The sequence below is a fragment of the Gambusia affinis genome, linkage group LG24 (genome assembly GCF_019740435.1).
Source record: "Gambusia affinis linkage group LG24, SWU_Gaff_1.0, whole genome shotgun sequence".
NCBI classification, from domain to species: Eukaryota; Metazoa; Chordata; class Actinopteri; order Cyprinodontiformes; family Poeciliidae; genus Gambusia; species Gambusia affinis.
In genome coordinates, this window is record NC_057891.1 from 12,621,133 (window position 1) to 12,639,623 (window position 18,491).

General features: G+C 41.0%; 1 protein-coding gene and 1 non-coding gene across 4 annotated transcripts in view; one reads left to right on the top strand and one right to left on the bottom strand.

Annotated features, from left to right (window-relative positions):
* The window catches only part of LOC122827386 (cilia- and flagella-associated protein 47-like), a 38,917-nt gene that overhangs the window by 16,633 nt on the left and 3,793 nt on the right, over window positions 1–18,491 (bottom strand). For 2 of the 3 annotated variants that reach the window (XM_044110238.1, XM_044110236.1), the window contains exons 10-55: window positions 18,264–18,456; window positions 17,997–18,198; window positions 17,651–17,788; window positions 17,331–17,496; window positions 17,136–17,232; window positions 16,827–17,043; window positions 16,180–16,427; window positions 15,957–16,087; window positions 15,617–15,739; window positions 15,322–15,453; window positions 15,153–15,230; window positions 14,837–14,984; window positions 14,613–14,692; window positions 14,086–14,269; window positions 13,801–13,877; window positions 13,448–13,637; window positions 12,996–13,218; window positions 12,469–12,586; window positions 12,225–12,325; window positions 12,017–12,117; window positions 11,769–11,891; window positions 10,440–10,665; window positions 10,292–10,363; window positions 10,053–10,190; window positions 9,334–9,415; window positions 9,135–9,230; window positions 8,873–9,059; window positions 8,355–8,452; window positions 8,119–8,235; window positions 7,416–7,550; window positions 7,112–7,224; window positions 6,185–6,335; window positions 5,981–6,069; window positions 5,734–5,820; window positions 5,495–5,538; window positions 4,878–5,014; window positions 4,628–4,721; window positions 4,320–4,540; window positions 4,071–4,206; window positions 2,984–3,111; window positions 2,839–2,904; window positions 2,554–2,697; window positions 1,768–1,941; window positions 1,529–1,640; window positions 837–890; window positions 624–721 (exon numbers count right to left, since the gene is read on the bottom strand). In XM_044110238.1, coding sequence (XP_043966173.1) covers window positions 624–721; window positions 837–890; window positions 1,529–1,640; window positions 1,768–1,941; window positions 2,554–2,697; window positions 2,839–2,904; window positions 2,984–3,111; window positions 4,071–4,206; window positions 4,320–4,540; window positions 4,628–4,721; window positions 4,878–5,014; window positions 5,495–5,538; window positions 5,734–5,820; window positions 5,981–6,069; window positions 6,185–6,335; window positions 7,112–7,224; window positions 7,416–7,550; window positions 8,119–8,235; window positions 8,355–8,452; window positions 8,873–9,059; window positions 9,135–9,230; window positions 9,334–9,415; window positions 10,053–10,190; window positions 10,292–10,363; window positions 10,440–10,665; window positions 11,769–11,891; window positions 12,017–12,117; window positions 12,225–12,325; window positions 12,469–12,586; window positions 12,996–13,218; window positions 13,448–13,637; window positions 13,801–13,877; window positions 14,086–14,269; window positions 14,613–14,692; window positions 14,837–14,984; window positions 15,153–15,230; window positions 15,322–15,453; window positions 15,617–15,739; window positions 15,957–16,087; window positions 16,180–16,427; window positions 16,827–17,043; window positions 17,136–17,232; window positions 17,331–17,496; window positions 17,651–17,788; window positions 17,997–18,198; window positions 18,264–18,456 — 6,069 coding nt within the window. The remainder of the gene's footprint in view (window positions 1–623; window positions 722–836; window positions 891–1,528; window positions 1,641–1,767; window positions 1,942–2,553; window positions 2,698–2,838; window positions 2,905–2,983; window positions 3,112–4,070; window positions 4,207–4,319; window positions 4,541–4,627; window positions 4,722–4,877; window positions 5,015–5,494; window positions 5,539–5,733; window positions 5,821–5,980; window positions 6,070–6,184; window positions 6,336–7,111; window positions 7,225–7,415; window positions 7,551–8,118; window positions 8,236–8,354; window positions 8,453–8,872; window positions 9,060–9,134; window positions 9,231–9,333; window positions 9,416–10,052; window positions 10,191–10,291; window positions 10,364–10,439; window positions 10,666–11,768; window positions 11,892–12,016; window positions 12,118–12,224; window positions 12,326–12,468; window positions 12,587–12,995; window positions 13,219–13,447; window positions 13,638–13,800; window positions 13,878–14,085; window positions 14,270–14,612; window positions 14,693–14,836; window positions 14,985–15,152; window positions 15,231–15,321; window positions 15,454–15,616; window positions 15,740–15,956; window positions 16,088–16,179; window positions 16,428–16,826; window positions 17,044–17,135; window positions 17,233–17,330; window positions 17,497–17,650; window positions 17,789–17,996; window positions 18,199–18,263; window positions 18,457–18,491) is intronic. The other variant, XM_044110237.1, reaches the window with a different exon arrangement.
* trnag-gcc lies at window positions 2,187–2,257 on the top strand. Its single transcript has one exon. It is a non-coding gene; the product is annotated as a tRNA-Gly (tRNA).

The window sequence follows — 18,491 nt, forward strand, 5'->3', positions numbered from 1 at the left end:
AACAAAAGCAACACCATACAGACCACAGCTCCTCTATTCAGGCTAATGGTAATTTACAATACTAGACACATGTTTTAGCTATCTCAAAATTACATATTATTAGCCATTTAGCTATCTCATATTCACTATTCTATAATGAATTATTCATAGCTATTTAAATGCGACATCTATTTTTTTTCTATCTTATTGATTGCCATTTTATTATTTGTAATTATTAGCTATTTCATAAGTTATTGGACATTATTGGACAGTAATGGCAAATTTACAATTAGCAGCCTCATTAAAAGCCATTGCCAACATTTTCATTATTAGCCATTATCAAACACCCTTTTATAATCTGTTTTATTACGAGCCATTATTGTCGATATGATTACTACAACGATTGCTAGCTTTGTTGTGATTAGTAATTGTTAGCTGTTTAATCTAAGCTGCTTTTCTCATTACAAACTAAACTACATGACTAGCTATATAGATTAGCTTAGCTTAGCTATTATTGCCTACACTGTTCTTATTAGCCATACCAGGGTTTCCCCCAGTGGATTATCAGCCTGGCGGGCCACCAGGCTTTACTTGTTGGTTTTCGTATCTGCTTATTAGCAGATAGGTATGTTATTAGTTCTTACCTTAGCAACACACTGTACATCTATGACCTTGATTGGTGCTTCTGGATTACAATTTACCACAAGTGAAAAAATAACTATGTAGTTTCCAATTGAATTTCCTGAAGACAAAAGAATTACTTGTTTAAGTTCACGTTTATTGCTCACATAAAGGTCTAAATTGATCTAAATAAAGTACTTTTGAATCTATAATAACATAGTTAACTCTGACATTACCTTTGTTGTTCTCTCTCTCATCCATGTCACCATGTTCAATAAATGATACTGAGCCTGTAAGAGACATCAAGAATTATGTTGTCAGCTTTCTTTCTTTTTTTCTTACTTTAAGATTCAATTATTTTAATTTCAGTTCACCTTGACGGAGGAAATATGGTGGCCAAAATATTTCAACACAATGGGTAAAATCACAGAAATGTCTAATAACAAATGTGGAAACAGACCAGGTTGGATTGAAAACTGGTTACGATCCAGAGGTAAAGAATAAGATAGGTGAGCAGAACCTAAATAAACGCCTTTTTTTTTTTTTTTTTAGTTTGTGTATTCCAGTTAACAATTAATTGATTACTAAATTAGTTGACGGTTATTTCAGTAGTCAATTAATCACGATTAATACAAATAATCATTTCAGCTCTGGTTTGGACGAGACAATTCAGTCCACTGGGTGGAGTTGTTTGTCCAATTTGATAGTGACAGACTGAACCGACACGCTTCATTCCCAATTATTAGGAATTAGGTTATTATTTTTTAGAGATATAAAAGTTACAAATAGCTATGCTGCCTTATTATCGCTGTTAATGTTAATAATAGCAAATTTACAGCCAACCTACTAGAGGATAAAACACAGAACAAAAGGTGAACATGAAGATGTTTTACTCTAATGTATCACACAGCAGGGGGAAAAATATAACCTGTGTATTCTCCTCGTTTCCAAGGGAACACAGCCAGGGTGTATGGCGAGCGTTGTCCAGGGCTAATCTCTAGGGAAGGGCTACCACTCAGAATCTCCAGGTCTGTCACTGCCTACACATAGAGCATTGAATGATAAAAATAAAAATAAAAGAATTTTCTTACATAAAACAACAATATGATATATTGCAGCTTGTCGTCGAAACGCCACAAAAAGTTAAACTTTAGCCAGGGTGTGTACCCTGAGAGTGAGGGTTTTCTGGGTGTAGTTGGGGATGTCCAGCTTAGCGTATGTGGTCTTCCCCACTGGGCAGGATAACACGATGTGATCCAGCGGCAGGGGGGGCTCTCCCACTCTTCTGAGAGTAAACACATGTTCCGTGCCGTCAAAGTCATTGTGTAAGCACAGCCTGCCCTGTGGGGGGAGGGGTGAAAAAAACGGCATTAGCATTAGCAACAGGAAGCGGTCTCAACAGCAGTCACACAAGAATACAACACAGAACACGGCGTATTTTTAGGATTGTGGTATAAAATTTAAGAATAGGTGGTTGTGGGCACTTTAATAGAGACTATTGTCGTGAGATAGCTGAGAAGCATGAACCATGTGAGCCTGCTGTCTGTGTGGCTTTTCAGCTCCTCCTCCATAACATGAGAGTGTGAGCATTGGTGGTTCAGTGGTAGAATTCTCGCCTGCCACGCGGGAGGCCCGGGTTCGATTCCCGGCCAATGCAACCTTTTCTGTTTTTCTCACTCACACCCCCTGTTAGGAGGGCAAGTAATGTTTATAGATAAGCTCCTCTCCTACAGGCAGGAAAACATATAAAATGGCCACATGTGAAGGTTTTGCGTATTATCTGCAGAGGGAAGGAATTTTCCGAGCAGCGCTCACTTAATTACAGCTGTTTCTATTATGAAAGAAATGATTTGACGCCCCTCCTATTAGCACTGTGGCGCTTACTGTTGTGAACGTGATGACGTAAGGCATTAATTACAAATAAATCAACAAGAAAAGCCATGAAAGGGTTACCGTAGCAATGCATTGGGAGGTAGGAAGAACGGTGAGGGGGTAGGTCTGTTTTGTTCCTGCGGGCACATCTATGACCTCTGGGCCTAAGAATCCTTCGCCGCACACTTCAGCTTGCACACTCCAGTTCTGGAGAGTCTCATTGAGCTGCAGCAAAGACGTGAATCTGGTTTGTTGTTTGTTCCTTGGGAACTTTCACTTCATTTTCAATTTTATCTTTACAAAAACGATATAGAGCAAAAAAATAAAATAAAAGAAAATACGGGTGAATTTTTCCCTGCTTCTCACCAAAGGTATGTGCTGTGTGACTGTCTGCAGAGCTGGCGAACTGAAGTCCAAGTGAGTTGCATTTTCCTATGATATGATATTACGAATCAGATTAGGAGTGAATCAAATGAAATGGCACAAGTTCCTTAAATTGGCCTTTAAATACCCGCTGAGTGACGGATGCCTTGAGCTGGTACACTCTGGTATCGAAACAGGATGTTAGCACCACGTTGCAGGTGAACTCCCCCACTGCGTGTGCCTGGAAACGCAGTGGGACGTCCACACAGCCACACTCTGTTGACATTTCATGAAGAAAAAGAAAAAGAGAATGAAAAAATAAATCAGCATAAAGTCTCATCAATCTTACCTAACATTTTTTTTAAAAAAAAGGGGGCTAAAAGAATTCCTCCGAGATTTGTACTTGTTCATGTAACGGCAATTATTGAGATATTCTGAAGGGACAACAGTTAGAAGATCACCTTCAGGTCAAACTAATCAGAAAACGCTGGTAGCATCTTAAAGCAGCCATCAATTAATAGACAGGAAATCTAAAGCTTAAGGGAAGAACACACAGCAGAAGGTCTGGGCTGGAGCTAAAACCAATTACAGGGATGATGTACTCAGAGCTAATTAAGATGTTAAGTGATTAAAAAGAAAAGGTATCAAGAGAAACATCCCCTGTTGATTGTTTCATTGTAAGAGCTGCCACTCATTCCTTCTATTCATTCACATTCAACCGACACTTTGAAACCGCTTCTAGATGGCTCCCTTGTTTAAATAAAGTGCAGGAGAAATAAAATGTAACATAATAAAGGAGAGGTATTTCACTTTGTAGTTTATCGATTGACTGTAAAATTCAAACTGGAACTATAAAAGTAAATTCCCTTCATGGAAATGAGGCACTTTCAAAAAAACATTTTTTTTGCTCTAGGATGAGGTGGTTTTTCCATTATTATTCTTTAATGATTAAAAACAATAATGTTTCATAGGTTTGGTAAGCTATCCCTTGGCAAGCTAACTGTAGCGTTGCACTTTCAGCTCAAGTCACGGCAAATAAACGGTTATTTACACGCAGTCCACTAGGAGGCGCCAATGGACCACCAGTGGTTCAGGGACAGCAGTTTGAGAAAAACTGGTTTAGGGTAATGTGCTATTCTGGTTTCTTCTGGTGGCGTGTTTAGATACACAAGTGGACAACTGACTCGGAGATGTAATATGTGTGTGTGTGTGTGTGTGTGTGTGGGTGTGTGTACCTGTTAAAGCGTCCCTTGGAACATTTATGCCTTCTTTTACAGGTATGGTAACAGTCTCGGGAAGATCAAAGCAATGCGGCAAAGAAACTTCCACTTTGTACTGTAACGCTTCATTGTAGAAAATACTTTCTATGAGCTGATTCAAAGAGAATAAGAGCAAAAGTGAAACATGGATGACATCAATAACCTACAGCAGAAGCCTCCACTTTTTAAGTGTGTGTGTGTGTGTGTGTGAATGTGTTTGTGTACCGAACACTTGAGGAGCTTCTGCGAGGCTGTGGATGCTCTCACTGTACTGCTGTGCATAGAGCACGTCAGAATCCGTCTCCCGCGTTCTTTAGCGCTAAAGCATTGCTGAGCCCAGACAGCTAGGGCGTCCTCCAAAGGCTTGTTAACCAGAGGCACCTGCAGCACCTCCTCATAAACTTCTCCAACCGTACATTGAAAGCTTAGGAAAGACCCACCTGTGTCTGTTACAGGATCAACAAATAAACATGTAAGGAAGACGAAAAATAAGGACGTTACGGCTTGCGATGTAAGGAATCCTGAGGTCTTACCAGACTTCACTGGAATTAAAGTCGGCCTCGCGGGAAGGAGGGAAGGAAGCGGGAGTTCTGATGTAGCCTTCACCACGTACACCATATCTCCCAACTAAAGAGGACGAGGTCGAGGTGTTTCAGAAAGAAACAAAATGGCGGCACACAAACTGCACAAAGTCTAAAAATTATTTCCGTAACTTTCTCCAGTGGTATGTGGAAACAACAGAGTTCCAGTACAAACGTTTTTAAAAAGTAAATGAATTCAGACCTGAGGGGAGAGCAGCAGCACAGAGCAGTATTTGGTTCCTATAAAGAAGGGCATGTAGAGGATCCTCAGATTGCCTGGCTGGCCTGGCTTCAGACAAACAGTCCTCTCTGTACTCAGGAACTCATTGGCTTCTCCTACTGTGCAGGCCAGCAGAGTACAAGGAAGAAGCACCGGATCAATATATAGACTGCTTTAGAGAGTGAGGTGCAAATCGTATTCGTGTGGCAATCAGGAAACAGTCGAACAAACAGCACGTCATTTCGAGAACGGTTATTTGCATCAAGAAGAAAACTTTTCAAAATCTAATGTGTAAGTCTGAATATGATAAAACTTGAAATATGTTTCCATATAGCATACAATGTGGGTTTGTTTTGCAGTCATAATATCATTTGTGCATTTGGTGTAATTATAATTAAATTTGTTATAGTACAGTGTGACATGTTATATCCCGCTATGTTAGGCACAAAGTTCACACTCCTTAAATTGTATGGTTTTTATACACATCTACGGTGTTTGGTGTTAAACGTTTCACTAATGTTTCCATTTTTATTTGATCGTCGTCCTTTGTGCATAAAGCAACACGTACTTATGTTGTGGAGTATTTCTTCCTTGCTTACCTTCAAACTGATCTCCACCATCGGAAGTCGCATGCTTCTTCTCACTGAACAAGGAATGAAAGAAAGAACGCAAGCTAATCAACAAAGATCAACTACCCATCCTTCATATTAACAGCTGAAGATTGTTATTCTTGAACTTTAAATTGGTGTGTGTTTTGCACCAATCTTGATGTGAGGCTTTCAGGAGCTTGGTTTTAGCTTGTGTGTGTCCTCTGGAAAGTGTTAGCAGTGCTCCTCACCTGTCACTAAGTGACTTTTGATGAGAAAGCCTGTCCTTTTTCTTTTCAGGCCCAAGTGGGTTGTAGGAAGACTCCACTAGGACCACCCTAAACAAACACAACAAGCATCATTTTGTTCCAGAAAACTTTGCTTTGCAGTCACTTGAATCCAGAACTTTTTGGGCTATATTTCAATGAACATGCATGCAAATTGCCACTGTTAGATTTGGGTGGTTGCCTGTTGTTCGGTTCATCTCCAGTTACTTACCTGAAATAATCTTTTTTGTTGTAATTGTTGGTCAGCGGCACGTTTATCACTTTGAGTTGGTAACATGGGCAAGTCAACTGGACTGAATTCTGGAAAGCAGAAGCTCAGTTAGGCGGGAAAAAAGAAGAAGAAGAAGAAAAAAAACTAGCAGCAAGAAGTTAAGGCAACGAATCTTTCCCTTCATCTATGACGAATCCTACTCACTGTCGGTGTGATTTGAGTGACACACGTCTTGAGGTTGAAAGCAAGCGTGCCGCAGCGGAGGCCGAAAGCAGAGCTAGTGATGAGCAGAAGAACCGCCTCCACGGGGCGCAGGAAGTAGCACCTGAACTGGACGGTCAGCTCAGCCTCTGACCTGCAAAAAACACCAACATCTGGTGTTAGTTAATTTCTAGAGGTTAAAAGCAAAAGAAAGAGAGAGAAAGAGAGAAAGAAAAACACGTTTTTATAGCTCTCTATTGTTATCATTCAAGCTCCACTTTTCTGGGGCTTTTTGAAGAGTCAGCAGAATCAGAGTGGCTTCGCTCTTTGACACATTTCTCTTCCCAGAAATGCTGGAGCTTTACAAGTGGGGCAAGAGGCTATTTTTATAGCAAGCTCTCAAGAGTGAAACTGCTAGAACTTAATGAGCTGCATTACAGTTCCTGGACTCGGCGCTGAGTAACGAGAGGCGCAGCATAATTCAGCAGGATCAGGAGCAAGTTATTTTTGGAAATGGAGCTTTGGGTTTTTAACAAATTTATTTGCCAGAAGTGGCTCATGCTGATTTAAAAAGCATGCAGAGCACTCCTCATTATGACGGAGTACTTTACTTTGAAGGAATCGTGGCTGAAATAATGTGCTTGTCATCCTCTTTTGTGTAGTGTTTTGCAGAAACACAAGAAAATGAAAAGAGAAAAACGTTCTTTTTATTTTTTTTAACTACTACTTTTTACTTTAAATGTATTTTGGAACATGAGAAAATAAATAGGAAAATGTGTTTGGAATTTTTTTTTTTTTTTTTTTAGACACAAGGATTACAAAGTAAAGCAAACGTTGTACGCTGAAGTAAGAAGTATCTCCAAATATTGCGGGTAGTTTTTCATCTTTACAGCTGTTCTGTTCTGCACGGGTGTCGTACTGTAGACGTACCCTGCGGGAACGGTGACCTCAGAGCTACCAGGGACGGAGAACAGATGGGCATCTTCTCCTAAAAGGAGGACCTTATATCTGAGCGGTTTGGAGGAAGGGTTTTTCAGGCACACCTGCGGTTCACAGAGAGCAGTTTAGAAAAACAAAAGGGAAAAAAAGGAGAAATGCTGCTGTACAAAATACAATACTAAAATCTGTGTTATGAGGCGTTGAGGTGTTTAGATTAGACATTAGATTTTGTTGTGTGTGTGTGTGTTATGGGGTTGTAACAGTGTGTGTGTGTGTGTGTGTGTGTGTGCCCTACCTGCTTGCTGAATGTGCTGTGCAGACCTCCTGACAGAGTGAGGGTCTCTGATGGCATGTAGTGAGGAAGAGTCTCATACAGGTGAACACACAGAAATAACGTCTGCACTGGGTTAATCTCACACAGATCTGTGGACTAAACACACCACAGGCAAAAACATACAAGGATTAATAACATTTTCGTGTTAAAAATCCTAATATAATATCTCAGTTTTCCTCAAAACGTGGGCTAGGTGTAATGATTTCACTTCATTTCACTTCCGTTACGTCACCAGGTTAAAATATTTCTCTGTGTTGCAGCAGCTGAGTGTGAGAAATGTGGGAGGAGTTTATTCTCTCTTGAATACAAAATCCATTTTGTTGTTTAATTTGTTAGGTTTTAATATCAATAAAGTCAGATGGCGTAGTTTGTTTTTGTTACTTTATGAAAGTGCAGTCTTGTTTTGATTGCTTTGCTATTTTTGAAAATGTCCGATAATTAAAAAAAAACATTTTCTTTTTTGACAATAGAAAAACAAATATTGCATACTTTATTTTTTATACATTAATAAAAAATAAAAAAACCTTATTAAAGATTAACAATTGACATAATTAGGTGGTGAATTAAAATATTTGTGACTTATATAAACTTCTCTTTGCCCACTCATAAAGGATTGTTTGACAATCGTCTATTAAATATGAAACCGTTGTCTTTCGCGCTTTACCTTCATGTTTAAGCTGAGACCAAGTAAAATTAAAGCTTGAGTCACAATAATGCTATTGTGGAAGATCTGCGGTGCGTTGCAAGGTGTGGTGTACATCCTCTGGAAGTGGCTTCTTATCTGTAGGAATTAGGAACTCAACAAGTAAGTCTAATCAAAATGAACTCAACAACAGGGCAAACTCACAGTTTTAGGCACCTTCCATACAGCAGAAGCAGAATTGTATATTAAACACATACCAGATAAGGGCAGTGAGCAGCAATCAGCGCACCAAGAACCAGACCATCTGCGAAGTCCAAATCAAAATTAACGATCCAGCGCGATGTTGGGATTCCACCTGAGAAGTCATGGTAATTCAAGAAATATTTATTTTTGACACAGACAATCCAAAAAGAGACACAAACGGGTAGAGATTTATTTAGTTTTAGCAACATGTTTAGCCTTCCCGTGGTCTTAGGGCTGTCCCATCAGACCGTCGATTCCCTAAACTACACACACACACACACACACACACAAAAAAACATGTGAAAGCCCACATGGTGTCAATGCACCTGCGCATAGAGAAAAAAACTTCTGGGGTCGAAATGACAGCATCTCTTAAGACTACAGGAGGGTTAAGTATAAGAAATTGTTTCTAAAAATATAGTAAGAAACTGTTTTAGGCCTAATTGTCCATATTCGTACAGTTTTATGTGGTACAGCGACAAAGTAGGCCTATACCTGCGGATAATATTCAATTATCAGGCATAAACGCTACCTGCTTCCCACACGACCTTCCTCATCTTCTGGTAGTTCATGTTAAGCCATGACAGCAAGTGAAGCTCCCGTAGTGAGTAGATGGTACTGGTCAGAGCATGGGAGCCATCAAGAAGGGCGTCCTCTGTGTCCCTGGGGTACAAAGGTTCATATCGGGTGTCCTCTGGCATATGACTCAACACCAGAACCTGACATATTGGCAGTGATGTTCAGTAAAGGTATTCAGCAATTGATGTGCACTGAATATTGGAACGGCATATAACCTTGTAGATCTGCAGGAGTACATCAATCCATGAGCGTTTGCTCAGAGACCAAAAGTCAAAAAAGTTACAATCCAAGTATTTCTCTGAGTCTTTTTCCTGAGAAACACAAACATAGACTTACAATAGGATCAATGTTCAACAATCAGGATAGAGAACTGTATTGTGGCAAAGGTTTGTTTATGTGCTAGTAAGTCGATACCTGCAAGGAGCACCAGTGCTTAAACTCTGCGATATCCAGCAGGTACTCAGGCTTGATGTGATAAAGACAGGCTCCCTGCACCCTGAAGACATGACACTGGTTGGCAAAACTTTTTAAAAAGTGACATTTTTGTATTTTGTTAATGCGGGAAAAGGATTTTCAGCAACTCTGCGATGTGTTATGTGCATGTGTTAGCTTTGCATCATAAACAATATCTTTTAAAAGTGACTCAAAACAGTCAGAAGATGCCAAAGGAAACAGTTCCTTTTTTCTTTGGCAAAGACCAGGAGCCATTTCTCCAATTTGCAGCACACTAGCATGTTTCCTGTGGTTGTATTTATCCAGAATGCCCTGCGCTATCGTCCACTTCCTGCCTTTGGAGCAATCTCTGGAGCGCTTGCATTCACACATGCATTCAAACAGTGCTGGAGTTCACTTCAACCACAGTGAGATCTAGGTTTTTGGGCGGACTAGATTTAGGGGGGGGGTGGAGGTTTAGGTTTGCATCAAAGTTTGATCGTGTGTTCACACCTCCCCAAACACACTGAGCTTTCTAGACAAACGAACCAGAGTTTGATGAAACGAGGCTATACAGGGGCTGGTGTGAATGCACCTTCAGTGGTATAGCAAAATTTTGAAACTATTTCCATGGCAGGAAACCTTTAAAGGAGATATAGGATAAACAGAAGCAGGCTTATTTGTGCATTTGTTGAGCCTACCTGAGAAATTCCAGAATAGCTTCATTCTGTTGTAGCATCTGAATAGTGCGCTGCCGTATATCTTTTGAAAACGTTTGGCACATAGGGATACCAGGTATCATTCTGCCGGTCAAATGCTCAAGCATATCCACTACAGACCTATAGTGCAAAAATTGCATAGTTTTTTTGAGACTTCAGACGCGAGAACAGCCAAATAACTGGAATAACACTTTAAATCACTGAGTTTCATCCCTACCCACCTTGTATCTTTATTTTGGGTGACACTAAACGCTCGCCCATTGGAGTCGCTTGTTTGAACTGCGAACACAACCCTGAATGGGGACAATGAGGGAAACGCTACAGCAGATGGCTTTCAAAAACAATCAGCTTTCTGTGTTCAAATATTACCTTCTGAGACTGTGAGGTATACACAGGGGGTTTGTCCCACTGGGCCATCCATAGAGGCTAAACCACTTCTCTACAGTCAGTAATACTTTCTGGTAAAATTTTGTTTCTTCTGACTTGGAAACAGGGAATCTTGGGATAGAAAGACTGCCTGGGGTGTCACTTTTGGAAGAGGTGTCCTCATCTTTGCTGCTTTGTTCATCCATACTGTAACAATATGTCAAGGAATCTGAAAAGGGAAGATGACACTGGTCGTTCAGGGTTTTTAATTTGAAATGTTCTATTCTGGATTGTAAAACCTGAGGCACGCTCAGACCCGCCTACATCCAGTAGCCATTGTTATTTCTATATCCCTAACTGTTTTTGATTACACAACCACAAACTTCAATGCTTTCTGCTGGATTTCTATGTAACAGGACGGACCGACACTAAGTAGCACAGTGAAGTGAAGCAAATATGCTAGACTTACTTAAAAAAAAAAACAACACACACACACAAAAAAAAAACATATAAAACTTCAAAGATTGTGTTGTGCCATTGTATTTAGCTCCCCAGAATCAATACTATGTTGAAACAGTGTATTTGCACAGGCGCACAAGGTGGATATGCATTATATATAATCCATATGGGTGCCATGCTAAAGCGGGCGCCAAAATTACACCAGAAAAGTTCTGTAAACTGCATTTTCTGCATTCGCTAGTAACACCTGTTTCTGCATGTGCAAATGATGTGAGAAAGTACAAAGTTGCAGCCATTTTTCTCAATTTGAATCAAATAAGCTGGAGAGCATCTGTGAATATAGTCCTGTTGGACAATTTTGATTGGCTTTATGTCTGGACTTTGGGCAACTTTTTACACATGATCTTGAAATTAATCTATTCTAGCTGTTTAGGGTTATTAATCCTGAAAAAAAGACAAGCCTCCACCTCAGTCTCAGTTTTACAGTCTCTAACACCGGGGAAAGTTAACGAGGTACGGACATTATATCAAAACACTGCTCTTAAATACAAAGACAGTAAGTTTTTAAAATTGCGTATTGTGGTCTTAGAAGTTAAGAATATGAACTTACTTCTAAACTACATTGTTAACTATGTAAGAGTTTGTGTTTGTAAAAATGTATATGGTTTCTGGTTTACTGGATTTTAAAATATTATTATGTTTTTTTCATGGGTCAAGGAAAACAGTTTTTAGTACTATTTATCCTAATTTATTCTTATTTGATGTGATCTCTTCAAGTTTTTTGTTTCAAAAAATGTGATTTTGATTCAATGTCTGTTTAATGCTTTGACTTTTTACCGTAGCTGTATCCCTCACACAGGAGTCATTTCTGACCTGAGGTGCAGTATCCTGAGCTCTTGTGGTCAAACGATGACGACGAGGATGACGATGTGATCGGGCCAGATGCGGGACTTGGTGTGTGAAAGTTCAGAAGAACAGCCTCCACAGATGTGTCTCCTTCACGAAATATTTCAAATCAGAAGCAAGAAAATATCAGAACAGATTCTAGTTTTATTTATTTCAGCCTGCCTTCAGATAACTTTTTGTAACTTTGTGTTTATATAGCTCTCTCAGTGCAGCACCTGTTTGCAGAACTACATGTTGATCGGTGCTGTGTATCGCCAAGTAGGGCCAGATCGTTAGCAGACAGTTCTCAGCGACTGCACACACCTTAATCTTGAATCTGAAGAAGTGAAATGCAAAAAAAAAAATAAAAAATCAGAAGAAAAAGTTGAAGGAAGAGATTGAAGATTCCTGAAACCAAACTAAACCACAGACAAACAAGGTTACTTGTTTTTCATATGGTCACTGAAGGTGATGGTTGTGCACAACGACACCGGCACAGCGGAGCAGAACGACACTTTACACAGTAGAGAGACAACTTTGGTTCCCTGCAGGTTGGAAGACAGCAGATTAAAACAGATTTCGTAAGAGCTTTTCCAAATCTGCAATTTCTAACATAACTGAACTGCAAATTGAGATGTTGGTGTTATGTGGCCTGCTGTTACGGTTAGCAGGCCACATCAACTTTTACCTCGCTGATGTTCTGGGTACAGATACGGTTTCCATGAGGAAAGTTGACAGAAATAGGCTGGATCTTAGTTCCATTCTTCGTTTCCACCTCTTCGCATTCCGCCGACATGGTTGTTCCACTGCAAATGGAAAACAGCCGACAACTCTCTACTAAACTTGACTAAACATCCTAAAAAAGTGTGGATGTGAAACTTCAATATAATTCAGTTTCCTGACATTGAAATATAGTTTTTTATTTGCAATGTGTTTATTATTTTTAATCCTTTGCCGTAAACAAAATCAGCATGTCGATTAGGTTGCTGCTTTCCGACGTAAGGAAACCCACCATGACAGTAGATGGATCCAGGCCTGATTGATTTCAACAAAGCAAATACTCTGAATAAGTGACTGTGGCTTTGTTTCCTCTGTTATAATTTAGCACACATGGCTTATTGCCACCAATTAGAAAATGCAAAAAAAAATCCATCTTCATTATTGCTCTGCTTACAAACAAACATGACAGTTTTAGGCGAATCTCTGTAAACTAACCCTGGATAGCCAGTAATATTCAAGGTTAGCATGGTCTCTGTGCTCTTTGACAGTGGCACAGGGGTGAAGAGGATCTGACGAGGGTAGAAGACGATACTTGGACGACTGAGGAGAATGATGACGGACAGCTTTCTATAGGGCTGCAGTTCTTCGTTTCTTTGTCTTCCTTCCTCTCCCTCCCCTCCCAAATACATTGGAATGGACACTTTGGTTATTTTTTCTCCTGGGGGTAAAAAAACAAAACAACAAAAAAACAAAATTAGAACAGAAATCAATGATCAGAATGTTGAAGCTTTAAATACAATTCGCTTTCTGGTTTCTGACAGACGCTGCGTGCCGTATCATCCATCCACCTGGGAGTGAGAACAGTTCAGAGGTGCTATTTAAAGCTTCTAATGAATTTCGCAGGAGAAACACTCATTCTGGAGGTGCGGCTGCTAATGACACTGCACCGTTTCTTGTGGCCTCGGGGTTGACGGTAACTGCCAAGCACACGGACTGGCCAGGCCTGAGAAGGCCGAAGGCTGGAGCCACCGAGCACAGCTCTTCCGCGGCGCCGAGGTCAAACCGCCAACGGACGCCTTCTCCTGAGACAGCTTTCCAGCAGACGCTCTCTTCACCCTTAGCTCTCAGCTCGACGATCTGCCGAGGCAAGGAGGGCAGGGAGGAGAGCAGGACGGTAAATTATCCCAGGCGTGAAAGCGTTGCTGTATTTGTCATGAGTTGGTGACATGTGCTAGACAGGGTGCTTTGAAATGCAAAGGAGGAGAGGGAAAATAATGGGAGCATGGCTAAGGTCCAATACCTGAGGGAATGTAGGAGAATGTGACACAACAACAAACTGCAGGCGAGTGGAGGACATTTCCACTGGGGCAATCAGAGCTACATAGAAAGGGAAACAGAAAGGATTATATATATATTATATATATTTTAAATTCTGAAACTCCTGTCATTAACAAAGTTCTAAACTACCACAATACAACAGAAAGATTGCTAAAACTTTGTTGAAATTGGATGCTCCAACAATGAACACTTCAAATCTGGTTTAGGAATGGAAAACGCTGGCTAACGTCAGCTTCGGTGAGCCCACCTGTGGCGTCTACCGTCAATGACTGTTCGTCTGTGGATGAAGTCGTAGACGTCGTCATAGACTTCCTGCTGTCAGGTGTCAGTAGTAGAGTAGTAGAAGAAGACGAGGTGAAAAAAGAGGGCAACGAAGTGGGCCATTTAACTCTGTTGACCATTATTGGCAGTACGAAGTTGTAGTCGGTCACCTAAAGAGAGCACACATTGTCTTTACCCTCCTTTTCCTGCCTATATAGTTGTAGTTAGAAGCTATTTTTCATGGACACAAGACATTTACTTAAAATAATAGAGTCTTGCACGTTTTGTCATTTTTTGTGTCCCTTTCCATATCATCAAATCATGATTTGGCTGAAAAAAGACCTTTAAACGCCATGCATACAGGCTATGTAAAATAGTTACGTAGATGCAAACCTGAACAGACCTCTATAGTTAGCACAGATGCTAAGTGGCCACTTGAGATCAGCCTACAACACCTTTTTTTAATGCTTTGTGAATCTCAAACATTCAGAAAGGTGTTTAAGCAAATCTTACCTGGGTGGGAGAAAAGACAAGGAAACACTCCTCTGTCTGACCACTACCAACCTCCACCACAGTCACTCCCAGCTCCTTTTCTGTTTACCGAAAAAAGACACAGAAGCAACCAGAGAAAAAAACAACAACACCGGCTTAGCTCTTCCCATGATCATATATACTGGGTACAACATCACTAGCATAGTAGCGTTTATCAACTGAGATCGTTTAAAGTGCATGCATACTTGTGGAGGGCAGGCGGGCTTTGACTGAGAAGTCTTTGTATTTTGACAGATCAAAAGTGACTTGGGAAAGAGCCGCAGAGTGGTTCGTTATGGAGAAAGGAATCCTCTGTTCAGATCCAATGTGCACTCCACAGAACTGGAAATGAAACTGAAACAAAAAAAACAAACAAACACGTTATTTAGCACAAGTTGGTGCTGTGAGCCAGTCTTACGGATACGGGTCAGTAAATCAGAATATCAACAAAAAAATTATCTTATTTCAGAAATTCAATTCTGAATTGAGGCCACACCAAACATTTCATTCCATCAAACTCACCTGGCTGAAAGTTACATTCGGAGGCTCTACTGATCCGCCAACTCTTAGCTTGATGGACTTCATGTTCTTCATCGCTATCTGAAAAATACACACACGCAAAAAAAAAAAAAAAGCTTTTAAAAAGGGTCAAAATGGACATAAAAAAAAGAGCACCATTTGTTTCTCTCACCTCAATCTTGGTATCAAATTTAAAGACACAGTCTGGGTTGAATTGAATGCGAATCATGGCCTGACCTCTGCTTGGTACAACACCTACAGATGGACTCACTACCATGCCAGGCAGAGGGCAAATGTCTACAACCTGCCACAAACAAGGACATGAACATGCAATCTTCTGTTAGTCGGCAGCCATTGCAAAGCACCAGGGTCGGAGCCGAGTTGCATGCATGTCAATAGATAGACCACAGTTCTTGTAGCATACATATAGATTATGACTGGCTCAAAGGTTCTGCAGGATTGGACACCTCAAAATACGCGTGGTTCTGTCCAGAGTTGTGCAGGACAGCGGATCGGACAGAAGTTGTGTTGAGAGGTACGGAGGTGAAAAGGATTCTCTTTTCTGCCAGCTCGACAGTAGTGGATCCAACCTGAGAGGAAGATTGACATGTTAACAGTTTGCTAATAGGTCTTAACACCTTCTGGCACAACCAGCTCCATCATTTATTGCGTTGATATGTGGCCCGAAATGAAAATGAGTTTTGACACCTTGCGTTACCTTAAACACCTTGTTGTGTTTGCGGTAACTCAAATCGGGAGCCCAAGAAAAAAAGGGAAAAAAAAGTAATTCATGTTAGCGAGACAAACCTTGGCAACACAGTGCAGGCGCTGGGGGGCTCCCTCTTGGACAAAAAGGTCAAAGTCTCCCTCGGTAGGGGAATTAAAACCGGGATACCAATTTATCTCGCAGTCCAGTTCCATGTGTGGCTCCACCACGCCTGGACAAACAGAGAGTGGACCGTATGAAACCACACTTACATATCACAAACTCTCTCCTCCCTCTCCAAAGAAAAACAAATGTGTGCTGCACCTGTACAAGGTCGAATAGAGTATAACAGCAGGCCGCTCTCTGGGATCACTGGCTTCCAGGAGAATTCTGCTACACAGTTGGACAGGTTTTGAAGGGTCACTATTCCTCTGTACTCTGATCCTGCGAGCAAGTCTGGGTTGGGGGTGAGCACCAGCCGGTTGCTGGACAGCTCCAGAGCCAAGGGGATCACCTCGGCTTGGACTAGGATCTGACCAGGGTGCTGCTGGTTGATAGTGTAGTTCAAGGACCTGGAGAAATGAAAATACACTCGCTGTGATTTGCAGAAGCACTCTCACACACCGCAGACCCATCCATGTTTCTGGAATGTGTCCAACTGCAAAACTCAAGGGTGATTTTAAATCGATTCTATTGAAAATGAAACATGAAAAATAAAAAATTAAACAAGGAATGTTGAGCCTCTTGTGAAGTTATTATTTTGGTATCAATTTTACAGACAAGTTAACACTTAAACACAACAGAATCAAATCACTATCAGTAGCAGGACTTTGAAACGATTGAGTCTATTTGGAAGAAAGAATCACACGCACTGAGCCGGTAATGTTAGACCATGATAATCCTAGAAGCTTTTTTTTTCTTCTTCTTCTTCCTTCTTTTCAATCCATTGTCTGAAAAGAAAAAGAACTAGCCTTCTGAAGCGGCCAAGCAGCATGCCCTGAAACGTCATGGGCAAGATGGTGTGGAAGAAGGGAGGCAAGACTTGGGACAGCATTGAGAAGCCCTGCAGCTCAACGCAGTCCACCTCGAACTCAACCCAGACGTGCACCGGCAGGCGATTGATGAGATGCACATTCATAGCGCACACTGAATTCACAGCCACTACGCCAAAGTTCACCGACGATGGAGCTGTTTGAAAAGAGGAACATTTTATTAATATTTTTAGGCAGGTTTCGTTTGTATTTTTGCTCTGTCGATGGTTTGCAGAAATAAAGTCCTACTTATGTCGACTTGGTAGAGCTCCAAAGGAGTCAGAGTCCTCAGACAGTCTGCCACCTGCTGGCTGGTAGATGGAACTATATTCACTGCGTCGAAAATCTGCGAACAATTCATGTGAAAATGTAAACAAAACACACACACACACAAAAAAAATGATGTAACTGAACTAGATATCTTTGAGTCACTTTTGATCTAACCTGACTGTCGCCGCTGTTTGGAATTTCACTCAAGTGCTTTGAAGTGCAACTAGGGTTCCAGTCTGAGTTCTTGGTGCCGTTCGGGTCTCTGTTGTTGAACTCAGGAGGAACGAGTCCATTATGTGTATCAATCTCAAGAACGTTGTCATTCCCAGTCTGCGGCTGCCTAAAAACAAATCACAAAATCACGTTGAATTGTTTGGCTCTACAGTGGAAACTGAGAAACCAAAAAAACAGTTCTCTACAAATTTAAAGATTAAATGTTTTCCTCTAAGGAAAACTAAAATGTAAACTGTAGAGTTTGCAAAGAAAACTTTTACCCGGTCTTCTCATGCCATCTTTGTTTGATAAAGTTTATGTAAGTCTGCTGGTTGCGCCGTCTCAGCTCGTCCTCATCCTTAGTGAAAGCATAGGAGGGGTCCACGTAGCGGTACCGATGCACTCCAGTAAAAATGGTCCTAAACAATGTCAAAACAAAAAGAAACATCGGTAAACTTCAGTAAAACACAGAAGAAACACACACTAAGACATCTAAAATATACTTTTCCTCCTTGCTGTAAGAGTTCCTTTTAAAAAGGTACTATCTTTCCAAACTCAAAGTTCCAGAAATCACCGTTTATGAAAGGTTCGATGTAGTTTCCAGGAGTTTAGCTCATCAATGTCTACCTATATTGTGTGTGTGGTGATGCTGGTCTGATGCTCGAGGCCCGATCGTTGGGGAAAGCCAGGAACTCGTCTATATCTGTGATTGGGCTCATCTCCCTGCGATGCTTGTGTAGCTTTGCGGTGGCAATGCGGCCCAACGCGCTGCAGTGATCCAGCTCTCTCAACCGGATGCGAGGCCGTAACCCGGCGGGACACTTTAGAGCTGCAGGAAAACAAGGGATCATTTCTGTTTCTGCAACACAATCGTCATTAGTGCGTAATACTCACCAGAATGTAGTTTTGGTTGTGGGGGTATCCTCACACTGTCACATATTGCAGATAGATGGAGCAATATTGTGTGGAAGCAGCCAATTTCATTGGGGCAGCCATTTTTCTGAGACTCAACCCAACCTAGGACGTCTACCTTCTGACGCACATGGAAGGTTCCCTGCTGCCGTGCATTAAAAGTCAAAACTACATCCTGGAGAATATGGGAGGGGAAAGCTCCTCTGTTAA